The sequence below is a fragment of the Saccostrea echinata genome, unplaced genomic scaffold, assembly GCF_033153115.1.
Source record: "Saccostrea echinata isolate AGI-Se365-2 ecotype Australia unplaced genomic scaffold, CSIRO_AGI_Sech_v1 ptg000029l, whole genome shotgun sequence".
NCBI lineage: Eukaryota > Metazoa > Mollusca > Bivalvia > Ostreida > Ostreidae > Saccostrea > Saccostrea echinata.
The window spans coordinates 42618203-42631922 of record NW_026889778.1 but is presented as its reverse complement, the minus strand read 5'-3'; the positions used below and the strand labels follow the sequence as shown (position 1 = coordinate 42631922).

Sequence of the window (13720 nt, the reverse complement as noted above, 5' to 3'; positions counted from 1 at the left end):
CGGAAAGATGGATGACAAACAAAATGTGATCAGAAAACCAGAAAAACTCAAGTGAGCTAAAAACTGATAATCACAAGTACTTGGAAAGAGTTACAGTATTTGAAAAGCAGTTGTTTTTTTTCATGCATTGTTTTCAGAAGCTGAAAAGGAATGACTTGTATCCATGTTGAAAAAACTTCACATTTCAGAAAACAGTATGATAAAAAATAGTTAATCAAGGTGCTTTGAGTAGCAAAATAAGCTAAAATGGTATAGCTAATTCAACCACAGAGCTTAGTGAATTTTAAAATGCACAACCTTTTCAACTCTTAATCATTCTTAAAATATTTATATCATCATTTCTGATTCAAGGGAGAACTAGAGATATGATCAGAAGTATATCCGTTGACTAAAAAACATGTACATGTATATTGTGTTTTTTAAGTCATTAATGTTTGTTTGTTGTTAAATGTCCCTCTTAGGAATTTTTCACTCATACGGAGACACCACCACTTAAAAATAATGAAGACGTACAAGTCGGATTTGAGGTAAACATTCATTTTAGGAGTTTTCAACAATTAAGACATAAAGAGATAACTCCTTCCCCTTGCCCCTTCCCCTTCCCAGACCCCTGTTTGTCAATGTATGCAAACTAGTCTAATACTTTGGTTTGACATAAAAAAAAAATGTGAATATATACAAATAGTTTAATGGTCCATCTTTTTGAATGATTTTCATTCCTAATTCTAGGAGGGTACATGGGTTGACCCAAATTCATGAATGAAATGTCAAGTAATCTTATCATTGATGCACTTTTATTTAATTTGATGTAGTCATATCATGAACATTTCCAGTTCATTAAGAGAGTGGGGATGACCTCCAGGGGTTCATAACCCCCTCCCCCCTGGAATTTGCAGAGTTATTTAAATAGGACTATATACTGATTTACAGAAGCAAATTAAAAAATGACTTTGGATGCCCTCCCCCTTTAAAAAACATGGACCCCACCATTGTTTTTATTTTGTTTGTTTGTTTGTTTGTTTGTTTTTTTTTTGCTCCTCAGGAAATTCTGGGCTGGATTTTTTTTGGACTGAGGTGTGGACCCCCCCCCCTCCCCCCCCCCCCCCCGGAAAAAAATTCCCGGATCTGTGCCTGTAACTGAATGTAATATCGACAACGGGAGATAACTCTTCAGAATGTGAAATTCGTCTATTGTGGCATCCGATGATCCACTCTCTACCATTGGCTCATACATTCAGTGTCTGAGTGAGAAACGAACGACAACTCTGCATAGGAGATTGCCGATGATCTTTGATCCTTTTTAGACTTTAACCTAACCATTTGCATTTCGGTTTATTTTACCCCATTCTATACTTAAACTTGTACTTACCGACTGTCATAGGTCTTGTCAACTTCATGAAATATAATCCAATTAAAACACAAAATGAATTAATTTCCACTGATATACATGTAACACTGCACCATGTCACATGGCATGTGCAATCTAATCAAAGTACTCAGAAGTACAGAGAGCCGGGCTCATTTACAGAATAGTGAACCAAGACCGTTTTACATGAAACATACATGCACATTGTGATAACAGATAAACAACAAGTTCAGACACTGGAAGAATATGTAACACAAAAATACATTGCATATGGTATAAATTAAAAATGTTAAAAAAAAAATTAAATAAACCGTAGTTTGAATTTAACATTTTTTTTTTATTGTTTCGGGTCTTATACCACTTTAATACATAAGTAAATGAACATTGATGCAGAGGGTCAAACGTTTATGTACAGATGAGTCCTCAGCGGGGAGTTTTGCATCAAGGTGTACATCGGGTCACGTGCTCCCCGCATTAGTGTTAGCCTGGTAACACAACCTTTATTTATAGAATGTGACGCAGACAGGGAGACCTGATGAAAACCTTTCGCATATTTCTAACAAATAATTAATCGAAGAAGAATGGAGAAAGTATATTACCATTAATGTTTTGTTTTGTTTTATTTAGAGAAATTCTTAGTTAAGTTAAATTTGTTTAGTTTAGTGTTTGTATTGCCTCAAAGGTGGTTGAGGTTACGTACTATATTCTTACTCGTTAATTAGATTTGGCGGTGAGGAAGCAGCATTTCCGGTTGAACACCGTAACACTATGAGCAATGAGCCCGGCTAAAAATGATAATGGTAAAACTAGTACTAGCACTGGTAGGGTGACGCAAGCCCAATGTGATGTAGAAATTTTCAAAAAAGGTGTTCACATACATGTACAGTACAAGAACAAATTTTAAATTATCATAACAAACGATGTTTTAACATAACTTTGCCATCTAGGCCTATTTCCAAAAGCTTTATTAAGGTTTTTCCCTCTTAACCAAACATATATTTGCTTACTTTTTTCGACCAATCAAATTTCACGTTTAAAAGCATTTGTCGTTGTGAAGGCGGACGCCAGTACCGGAGACTAAATTCCTGTATTATTATCAATTAGTTGAGTATTTATTGTTTTTTATTATTGTATTCCACTTTTTAGCTCACCTGAGCCGAAAGCTCAAGTGAGCTTTTCTGATCACATTTTGTCTGTAGTCCATCTGTCTGTCTGTCCGTCTGTAAAATTTTCACATTTTCGACTTCATCTCCAGAACAACTTGGCTAATTTCAACCAAACTTGCCACAAAGTATCCTTGAGTAAAAGGGATTTAAGTTTCTTCAAATGAAGGGCCACGTCTTCTTCCAAGGGTAGATAATAATTAATTCGTGAAAAATTAATGGCATCATTAAAAATCTTCTCAAGAACCACTTTGCTTGAAAATATGAAACTTATGTGGAAGCATCCTCAGGTAGTGTAGATTCAAGTTCGTTCAAATCATGACCCCCAGGGGCGGGGTGGGGCCACAATGGGCAATCAAAGTTTTACATAGGAATATATAGGAAAAATCTTTTAAGATCTTCTTCTCAAGAACATCAAAACCATGATTGGTCATATTTATATGGAAGCATCCTCAGATAGTGTAGATTCAAGTTTGTTCAAATCATGACCTCGGGGTAGGGTGGGGCCACAATGGGCAATCAAAATTTTACATAGGAATATATAGGAAAAATCTTTAAAAATCTTCTTCTCAAGAACAGCAAAGACATGATTGGTCATATCTAAATAGAAGCATCCTCAAATAGTGTAGATTCAAGTTTATTTAAATCATGACCCCGGGGGTAGGGTGGGGCCACAATGTGCAATCAAAATTTTACATAGGAATATAGAGGAAAAATCTTTAAAAATCTTCTTCTCAAGAACAGCAAAGCCATGATTGGTCAGATTTAAATGGAAGCATCCTCAGGTAATGTAGATTCAAATTTGTTCAATTCATGACCCCCCCTCCCCTCCCAGGAGAATAGAGGGGCAATAACAGGGGGATCATAGTTATACAAAGGATATATTAATAAAAATTTTCTTCTTTAGAACAGCAAAGCCATTATTTGTCATATGAATTCAAAAGCATCCCTATGAAGTATATATTCAAGTTAGTTCAAATCAACCCCCCCCCCTCCGAACCACTTTTAAAAAATTTGAAATCACAAAATTTTACCAAGATCAATAATATCAAAACGTATACGAATTTCAACACTTTATACAACCATTCCCCACGACGAATTGAAGTCCAGGCTTTTTGACATCATAGACACCTGCTTTTTCAATAAAAATGGAATTCGTAAATTATCTAACCTTGTCATTGGTCATTTGCAAAAGTATTTTGTTAAAAACATTCTACATACAAGTACTCTGAAGTTGATATTAAAAGGATGCTTGAGTTTCTGACTGACAATGTGTAGTTTTTTAAGGTCTTCCAATGATCTGTTGGAATTCCTATGGGTACCAATTGTACCCCGTTATTAGCAGACCTATTTCTGTATTCATATGAAGCAGAATTTATTCATAAACTTCTACATGAGAAGAAGAAAACATTTGCTGTGGCCTTCCCTTCGACATTTAGATATATTGACGACGTATTATCAAATAACAATAGTTACTTCCATTCATATGTCGACTCGATATATCCACTTGAGCTTGAAATAAAAGATACCACGGAGTATAACACATCTGTTTCATATTTGGTATTTTACTAGAAAAAGACGCTATAACTAATTGACAAAGCTTTATGATGACTTTTACTTTTCAATCGTCAGCTTCCCTTACTTATGTACGAATATACCCTTATCACCTGCATATGGGGTTTATGTCTCTCAGTTGATTCGATATATACGCTTTACGTATGAACAATTTCTAAAATGAGGCAAGCTATTGACAAACAAGTTGATGAAAAAAGGATATCAACAGTCTCGTTTGAAGTCATCATTTTGCAAGTTTTATGGTCGATACAATGACTTAGTCAGCAAATACAACCTATCATTAAATCAAATGCTGACTGACGTTTTTCATATTAATTGTTAGGCCATTATTTACACACTGAATTTTTTTACGGATTTTCCGGGGGGGGGGGGGGGGGGGGGGGGTTCCCGACCAAGACAAGGAGCACACGGCGGGTGTGACCGGTCGGCAGGGGATGCCCACTCCTCCATAGCACCTGATCCCACTCTGATGTTTTTGGAGGTTTGTGTTTACTCTGCTCCCAATTTGTATTGTTTGAATGGACTTTGATCTTGATTACTGTTCGTTATCTCCATATACCATTCAATTTCAAAAATAAATATTTTCTTTTCTTATTTTTGAAAATACTTATAGAAAACGCGCAGATGAAGTCATTCTCAATTGATTATTTATAAAATAAAAACTTTCTATAGTGATTTTTACATACAAAAATTTATTAACAAAAACATCTGCAACTTCTTGAAGAGAATGTCACTCCTCTCTTCGATATCAAGTGCTTCCTGAAATACAGTGGATTGGTGGACTTTTATCAATAATGGAAAAGTACCACGTTACCAAGCAGTACCTCTGCAAAAAGGCAAACATATGCCTTGTGATAATAATAAGGGGGGGGGGGGGGCTTTGGACTGTTCTGATTTGTCTCCTTCAGGCGCTATAGGACGCTCTACATTAGTTAGTGAGTGGTTGACATCTACATGTATGTAGATATGATAATTTCATGCTCCTATTATCAAATGAATCGAACCGATTATTTATAGAGTTAACAGATGGTATTATTCTTATAGTATTTTTTATTATTCGCATTTTTTTAAAATATGCTAGAATAAGGTTCTCGTGAAGTAAAGTTACACATTTTGTTGTGTATATTTTATCTTGTAAAGAGAATGTTGATTCATCTGAGTGTAGGGACCTTTTTTGCTGACATATAAAAGAAATATTTTTTTATTCACAGTTGCAGCTCTGCTGTACAAAATGAAAGCCATTCGCTTAATCGGATTGTGTGTTTGATTGGTATTTCTTAAAATAGCAATCTAATAATTTATTGAAGGAAATTTTCCTGACCTCTTTAATTTATACAAAATATGTCAGTTTTGCAATTTCTTATTTTTGCATTTTGATTTTAAATCTAAATATAAAATGTACGATGGGCTTTCAATAAAAAAATGTCATCTATCAGATTCCACAAAATCAGTTCATAGCCATTAGCTTGAGCTGTATTACTTCTCGATTCCAATTAATGAAGATTTACAAAGTAAACAATTATAAATTTTGATTGATTTTGTTTGTATATCAATATTAATGCAGAATGTTGTGTTTTTTTCGGTACGTGATTTGTAATGGCAATGTCAAAAATGTTTATGGTTTATTTTTTTTCCAATTATCGTTTCATCAAGCAATTTTTCTTGTATGAAAATATACTTTCAGGCTGCTTTTTCATCATATAATGTAACTTGGAATTAAAATTCCTTCTCCTTTATATATTTAGAAAATAGTGTTATGATTCATCATAGAAACTCATATTTATTTAGGAATAAGACTCCGCTAAATTTAAATCTAAAATATAAACTTTGAATATCTTAATTCATTAATTGATATCGAGAATTGATACAGCTCAAGCTAATGGCTACATTGTATGGACTGATTCGACATTTGATAATCACTACAAAATATTTCAAAAGGAAATACAAATGAAACGTACACTCTTCCTTAATGTCAACAGGTGTGATAATTATGAAGAATTCTTCTTACGGAGCAAATAATTGGATATATGATTTCCCCCTTATAAAATGACCTATCTGAGATTTTTAGAATTACATAATTCCAAATTTAACTTTTAACTTATCAGAGGGTCGTTAAAGTTTAAATCAATTGATTGTACTCACAGGATGAAGACCTTTTTGCTTTTTTGATCTCTAAGGAAATTGTACATCTTAAATATTTAATGAAATAGTAAAAATGCCATTGGTAAATTTATTGTAAAAAGGCTTAACTTTAAATCTCTAAATAGAGCGTGACTTTATAAAATGCACAGCAAAGGATGGGTTTCCACTTCATCAAAAATCACAAGTCCATACATATCGGAGGGCTGTAGCAAAATGGCGACCAACACAAACAAAATCATAGAACTTTTTGCTCTTTTCATCTTTATTCATGTAATATGTAAGTACATTTATCAATTTTATTGTTGTATTTTTAACATGATTAAATTTGCTCGAGCTCGTTCGTATGTAACCACATGTTCTTTATATCTGGTATGTTGTAAGGTCACTTCTGTAGATTAAGCTCAAACTTAAAAAAGACTGTTAAGAAATAGCAGCAATATTTTATGTATGTTCATATGATAAGCAGGAGGGTCTTACGAATTCTCTCCGAGGAGTTTTCTGATTTAAGGGAGCCGGCTGGGGTTTTATTGTGTTGAAAATACTACAGAGAAACTCTTTTATCTCATTTCATATGTACCTTATATTGACTTCAATATATATGCCAAGTTTAGTGAAAATCTAACGTCTGGTTAATTTTTTAGGGACCATCTCAAAATACAGGTACATTTACTTTAGGATAATATATGAAAATACCATTTTTCGCACTTCGGAGCAAATTATACAAATGCTACTATAGACATTTTGCTCAAATTACATTATTTGATGGGTAATACTATATTGTACATTTGTGCAAGAAGCATAAAATTCTACCGTCTGGTTTCCAGAGGGGGCATCTCAAAATGTCAAAATTCATGATATTTTCCTGTTTTTATGGAATACAACAAAATATGACAGATACCAATGATTTACATAAAAAATAATAAAAATGATTGTGAGATTCTCAATTTCCTATAATTAAAATTTCAAGAGCATCAATTTTATACTTTTTATTTTATGACATAATTAATGGCCCCGCTTAAAAAACTTCGGTTATTCATAATGTCAAAAACATACTATTACGACGTCTATATACACATTATTTGAAAAATCTTTTTAAAAATCAGTAATTTTTAACCTGAGATTTACTAAATTTGTAAATTAATAAAAATCATGTGAAAAAGGTTGCTATAAAAGAGTAAATACGCTCTATTTAACTATGCTGCCCGAAGTATTGCGCAATGAAAACCCCAGTCTGCCCTTTAAAATTACATCAAGTTTTTTTTTTTATTTATCATGTGGAGTTAAGGTGAACTTTCTATTCAGTTTCCTTTATTGAGTTTTATCTTTTTTATTTTTACACCTTGAATGTTCCGAATTTATATAGGCGTGAAAATTATGCTAACTTTGTATAATGCGACCCTTTTGTGTGCATGTAACGCAATATTATTTCGAATCAACGATATATTATACTGGTGTCATATAACTTTATTTTCTGCCATCAATTCGTGCGGTAAATAAAACGGGATGTTGGCATGTTTACAATTGTTCCATGCAATAACGTTATTATTATACAACTTTCATATTTTAAAACAACGGATTGGAGAAAATGAAATACAAGTTAATATATTTATAGTAATTAAAAAAATAATTAACAAGTATTGACCAGTTGCTGCTACCGAAGAACAATATGGAGTAGCGCTCCATTCCTTAAAAGTAATGGAGCCGAGGCCCCAAAGGAGCCGAGGCCCATTGCTTTTAAGGAATGGAGTACTACGAGTATATTAACCCGTTTAAAATCCACTGTTTTGAATGCTTGTTATTATTGTTTGTTAATATATAGGAACAAATGTATAAAATATACACAGTTAATATATATTTAACATATAAGTAGTATAAGTAGTATTAAATATATATAGAGAGAGAGAAAGGCGAGAAAAGTGTTATAAAGTAATTTAAATCTGTCATCTGTCTACAGCTTCGATAGCGTAGTGAGATGAGTGTCTGACTACCATGCTGAGGGTACCGGGATCGATTCTCAGCGGAACCAATGTTGTTCTTTTTCTTATATGAAAATAAACTATTTGAAAATTTCTAAGTTCTTTCCTCGGTAGAGGGACAGGAAGAAGAATTTGAACATAGCAAACGAGAAATTGAACAGAGTTAATACCGTGTTCAGTGTAATTTGCAACGCTCTGATCCTGAAAAATAATGGAGAGCTCAAACAAAAGAGTGACGTCACAAGTGGATTGATTGATATTGATATTGATTGGTATTGAGTAAAAACGACACTAATGTACGCGAGGAAAGAATATTTCTCAAAACCAATAGTCGATCGATATGCTTACATATGAAACATATGTAAGCATATCGACCATTGGTTTTGAGAAATATTCTTTTCTCCGGTACGTTAGTGTTGTTTTTACTCAATACCAATAATTAATTGCATAGGATCATACATTATCACCTTCACATTTTACCCATCCTAAAACCGTGGTCATATATAAAAACAAAAATCCAATCGAAATTGCACTAGACTACTTGCATTTAATAATTATTTTTTTGTTGAGTATGTAGAAATTTAATTCATAGATGTAGCACAACTTTAGCTTCTAATGTGCTTTAATATACAAAAAAAATCCTTATCAGAACGTTTAGATATTTGCAAAATGTCACTTTCTGGGATATTTGTACAAATGATATAATAACCTTTTACCATGAGAAAAAAAAGTCAGATTTGGCGGCAAATATCGTGAACAATAATGACAAATTTCATTTATTCATTTTCATTTCATTTAAGATTTCGATACTGGACAGCAACATCTCTGTAGAACAACAGACTTTACCGATGAATGTGGAAATATAGGGAGTCTGTGGAACTGCAGTGGTCTCAAAATTAACAGAATTCCAAAACATTTCCCAATAACTATCGAAAACTTTGGCATAGACCTTTCTAAAAACAACTTTAGTGAAATATCTATTGAAACGTTTAATGATATTCCTTAACATATCTCGCTGAAAGTCAAATCCATATATTTACAAGGAAACCCATTATATTTGATCAAAAGTCGTGCCTTTTCACAATTTCAAAACCTTTGTGCATTGGATTTAAGCAATTGTAGTCTACAGAAGACTTTCTTCGAGGAAGGCGCCTTTGCTGCATCTCTTAACATGAAGTATCTTAACTTGAATAATAATAAGTTTCAATTTGGTTGATATCCCGAAATAGAAATATCTCGTTTGGTCGCTTTACAGCGCCTTTTTGTTGATGTTTTTTATGGATTCCAATTTAATGAATCCTTTAAAAAATTGAAAAAATTGCGCAGTGTTGAATTCAACCTCATAGGATCTTCTTTTCATTTGACAAATGTAACGTTTTACGGATTATCAGAGTCACCTATATACTATCTAACCATGGAGTTTAAACATCATGTATTTTGTGACGTAAGTGAAGATTTATTTTGTTCATTTCCGTTTGTGAAGGGAGTTGATATCGACTTTGGAGGAGATTGTGACTTAATTCCCTGTTTGCGGGCTCTAAAATGCCTTAAAAACAGATCTTTAGAATATCTCAACCTGCATGAGAACAAAAAAACATTTCTAGGCAGCAATATCATACTTTCTAAATGGAATAGTGAATATTTGTTTAACATTTGTGCAAGATCACTTGATATTAGTGGAAACTCAATAGTAGGGGTGTCTGTTGATCCTTGCAATACACGGCTGAGCCAATGTATAGAAAAATTGGACATATCGTATAACCATATCGTGCAAATAGATGCAGAACTTGGTTTACATCTGTTGAGTAATTATCCAAAACTTGCAGTCATAAGAGCCGAACGAAACAACCAAGGACAGGCACCAGTGTCATATTCTGTATCATCTTCACCTTGGTATACTTCAACAATTACAATACGAATTTCAAAGCATTTGCGTCTCTTCGATTATTCAAATAATTACATTCACAACATACAGGTACCGTATAAGGACTTAAACATAAGAATTTTTGGAAGTAATCTGGAAAAAATGTTCTTAAGAAATACAAACTTTCCCTGCAATTCTTTGACTTCCATGTATACCCCTAAATTAGAAAATCTAGATATTTCAGTTAATCAGTGTAACAAAATGCATTTCCAAATATTCAAATTCTCCATTAATTTAAAATCTATAAGAGCGTCGAATGTTCAGCTGAGACTTGGAGAATATTCTGAAAGTCAATATTTATTCAATAATCTTTCAAAACTCCAAACGTTGGATTTGAGTATGAATTCACTAAAATTCTTACCATCTTATCTTCTTCGTGACCAAAACAAATCAATACACACTATCAACCTCGACAACAATTTCTTTTCGTCCATTCCATTTACAATGTCACTGTTGAAAAACCTTTCAAATCTGTCACTTCGTTACAATAGGTTCTCTTCGTTCCAGTCATCTGATATTGCCATCTTGAATCAGCTGAAAAAAGTAAGAGTTTTCATCGAAGGTAATCCAATTAGTTGCGCATGCTCAAAACTTTTAACCTTGAAGTGGATGAAGGAAAACCAAATACACATTGCAGATCTGCAAATTACAAAATGCATTCAAAGCAATCAAACTTTGTCGGACCTTTTTCATGATGATACCTTCAGAACACTTGAACTGAACTGCCAATCCAAAGAATGGCTGATATACACAACTTTTGTCCTCTTTGTCATCATTATCATATTGATTTCAGCGGGTGCAGTGAAAAGATATCGCGTGCACGTAGATTACGTCATCTTACGATTGCGCAACAGATGGAAAGGTGTCATGAAAAATAGATCAAATGAAGATCATGAGTTTGATGTGTTTTTGTCGTATTCTGAGCACGACTACGCATGGGTGATTGATATATTGTACGAAGAATTAACGAAACAACGCATCTGTGTAAGTCTACCTGAGAAAGATTTTATTCCCGGCCTTTCTAAAGCTGAAGAAATGTTAAGGTGCATCGATAACAGTCGAAAAGTAATTTTTATCGTCACAGAGGAGTTCTTGAAGAGTGGATGGGAGTCTTACGCTGTTCAAATGACAGTTACTCATGCTTTTCATAACCACAAAGAGCAATCTATCATTGTTTTAATGAAAGATGATATTTCTACTGAAAATATGCCTAAAGATTTAAGATACATATGGTGGTGTATAGAAGTGATAAATATGTCCGATTTTCACAACAAAGTAGACTGTTCCATCTGGGATCATATTGTTTCTCTCTCGCGTCCAGATTTAAAGAGTGCACTTACGAGTACACAACAGCTTAAAAAATTGCATTCCTTGTTATTCTAGGGGGGTTCTACAAATTATTTATCAGTTTTCTTATGTTCATGGGATATATGTATTTCTAGAATGACAGGAAATACACCGGAATATGTAGTATATTTGTTCTTGTTCACATAAAATGTTTGACACGGAAGGAGGGGCTGTCCAAAGACAATAACTTTCGTTTTTATTTCCAAGATCTTTTCAGTCCCCTCCCCCCAAACAGAAATCAAATGGTCGTACCCTTTTTATTTCTTTAAAAACCCTGGACAAATAATTCTAATTTATATAAATTTCAAACTTTTTCGAAACTGAAATTATTTGTCTTCTGGATCAATCAGTAACACTGTGCTTACGAGCATAGCTGAATGAGTTAGATTGAAAATGAATTTCAAACTAGAATTTCAATCCAATGTTTTCGCAGACGCTTGTGCCGAATTTTATCCGCCCATTTCATTGTCTAGCCTGAAGTGTTTTGAATGTGTTCACTAACAAACATTAGAATCTTCTGATTAGAGTTCCCACCACATAACGTTTATTACTTCGTAACAATTTATTTTTGTGTGGCGTATTGCATTATTTTATTATTTTTACATATAATGAAAAGTTAATCCCAAATGTCATTTGATCTGAAGTGTTAAAAAACGGTATGTCATTTAGATTTTTTTCATTTCATTTCAAACCATATGCTCCTTCATCTTTCATCATCTGTGAGGTTCTACTTGTTGAAAACTAAGTCAAGTGTATTTCTTCTGGTCGAACTCTGACTCTGCCAAATAACGTTTTTGATCAATTGAAGACCACATACATAATCGATGATCTGGAATAAAACTTTTTTTTACTTGAAATGAAAGTAATTTCTAAAATATCCTTGTCATTGTTTTTTTTTTAGATTTTCACCCCTTTGTTTTTTTTTCCTGACGTTTTTCTTCCATTGCGGCATACTAGTATGCTGCTATATCCTATTTTGAATGCGACTTTTTTGTTATTTTTGTTGATGCTTTTGTTGTTGCTTTGTATAACCTTGACCTTACCGATCAAATGATAAGATTTTTGTCTATTATACTTGTACCTATTCATAAATATTAAATTATTAATAATCATAATTGTGGGTTCTTTATTTATTACCTCCTCTTCCTCAGACAATCTGAAGCATCTGTGTAACAAATAAAATAACTAATATAAACTATAGTAACCTTACAAACATATAATGTCAGAGAATAAAAGTTTTTACCAAAATTAAGTACATGTATTTTTACTACGGAATCCAAGTCACTATACTTTTATACATTTCGATCATTGTTCGTTTTTACCCTTTTCATTATTAGTATTCCGATTCTCAATGCAACGTTTTATATTAGACATAATATTTGTTTGTTTGTTTGTTGTTTAACGTCCCTCTCGAGAATTTTTCACTCATATGGAGACGCCACCACTTGCCGGTGGAGAGCTGCAAATTTTGACCTATACTCGGCACTCAATGCCATTGAGCAGTGAGGGATCTTTTTCGTGCCAGCACCTACTGCGACATAGGACCTCGGTTTATACTGTCTCATCCGAAGGACTGGTCTCCACGTCCCTCAGTGGGATTCGAACCCCCGACTTAAGGATCAACTCCTTACTCTGCGACTCTAGAGCAGACACTCTACCACTGCGCCATGCGGGCGATGACATAATATTTAAATTGTGTATTCAAATATTTATTCCTAAGCTTCCATCGTTAATTTGCTTTATTGTTTGATTATTGTTGACACCGAATCGGAAGTATTTCACCCAAATATCGGCGGTCCATCGTTAATTTGAGAAATATAAATGCACCAAATCTTTGAAGGAGCTCGAGAGAAACGTTTCAAAATGCTATAAAGTGTGATAGTAAAATGTCAAAGTATAACCGTAAATCAAGTATCAAAGTTTCATAGTAAATTAAAGTATTTATGAAATATACTAAATTATAGTTAACTATTATAAAGTAAAGTTATTAGAACAATTTTTTTGTTTAGGATTTCTACGAAGTTAATGAGAGCCCTGTAAAATCAACTTATTTGAGAGTAGTTTGTTCCAGTTTTAAAAATTGATTGTAGAGTCATGCTCTTGCGCTATCATCTTCACATTGGAGACCTGCACCATATGCAAATGATGGTGGAATATTACTATATTTACATGAATACGGGGAGCTGACGAGGGCAAAGTTGAATTGAACATGTAGTACACGTGTTTC

At 33.3% G+C, this 13720-nt stretch overlaps 1 protein-coding gene across 1 annotated transcript; it reads left to right on the top strand.

The window, feature by feature from the left end:
• The first annotated feature begins 10403 nt into the window (after window positions 1–10403).
• LOC133194285 (toll-like receptor 4) lies at window positions 10404–11529 on the top strand. Its single transcript, XM_061330273.1, has one exon. The coding sequence runs from the start codon at window positions 10486–10488 to the stop codon at window positions 11527–11529; it is 1044 nt and encodes a 347-aa protein (XP_061186257.1). The 5' UTR covers window positions 10404–10485.
• The last annotated feature ends 2191 nt before the right edge of the window (window positions 11530–13720 follow it).

Excerpts from the sequence above, each read along its gene's own strand:
- LOC133194285 (XM_061330273.1), top strand. The coding sequence starts at position 10,486 with ATGAATTCACTAAAATTCTTACCATCTTATCTTCTTCGTGACCAAAAC.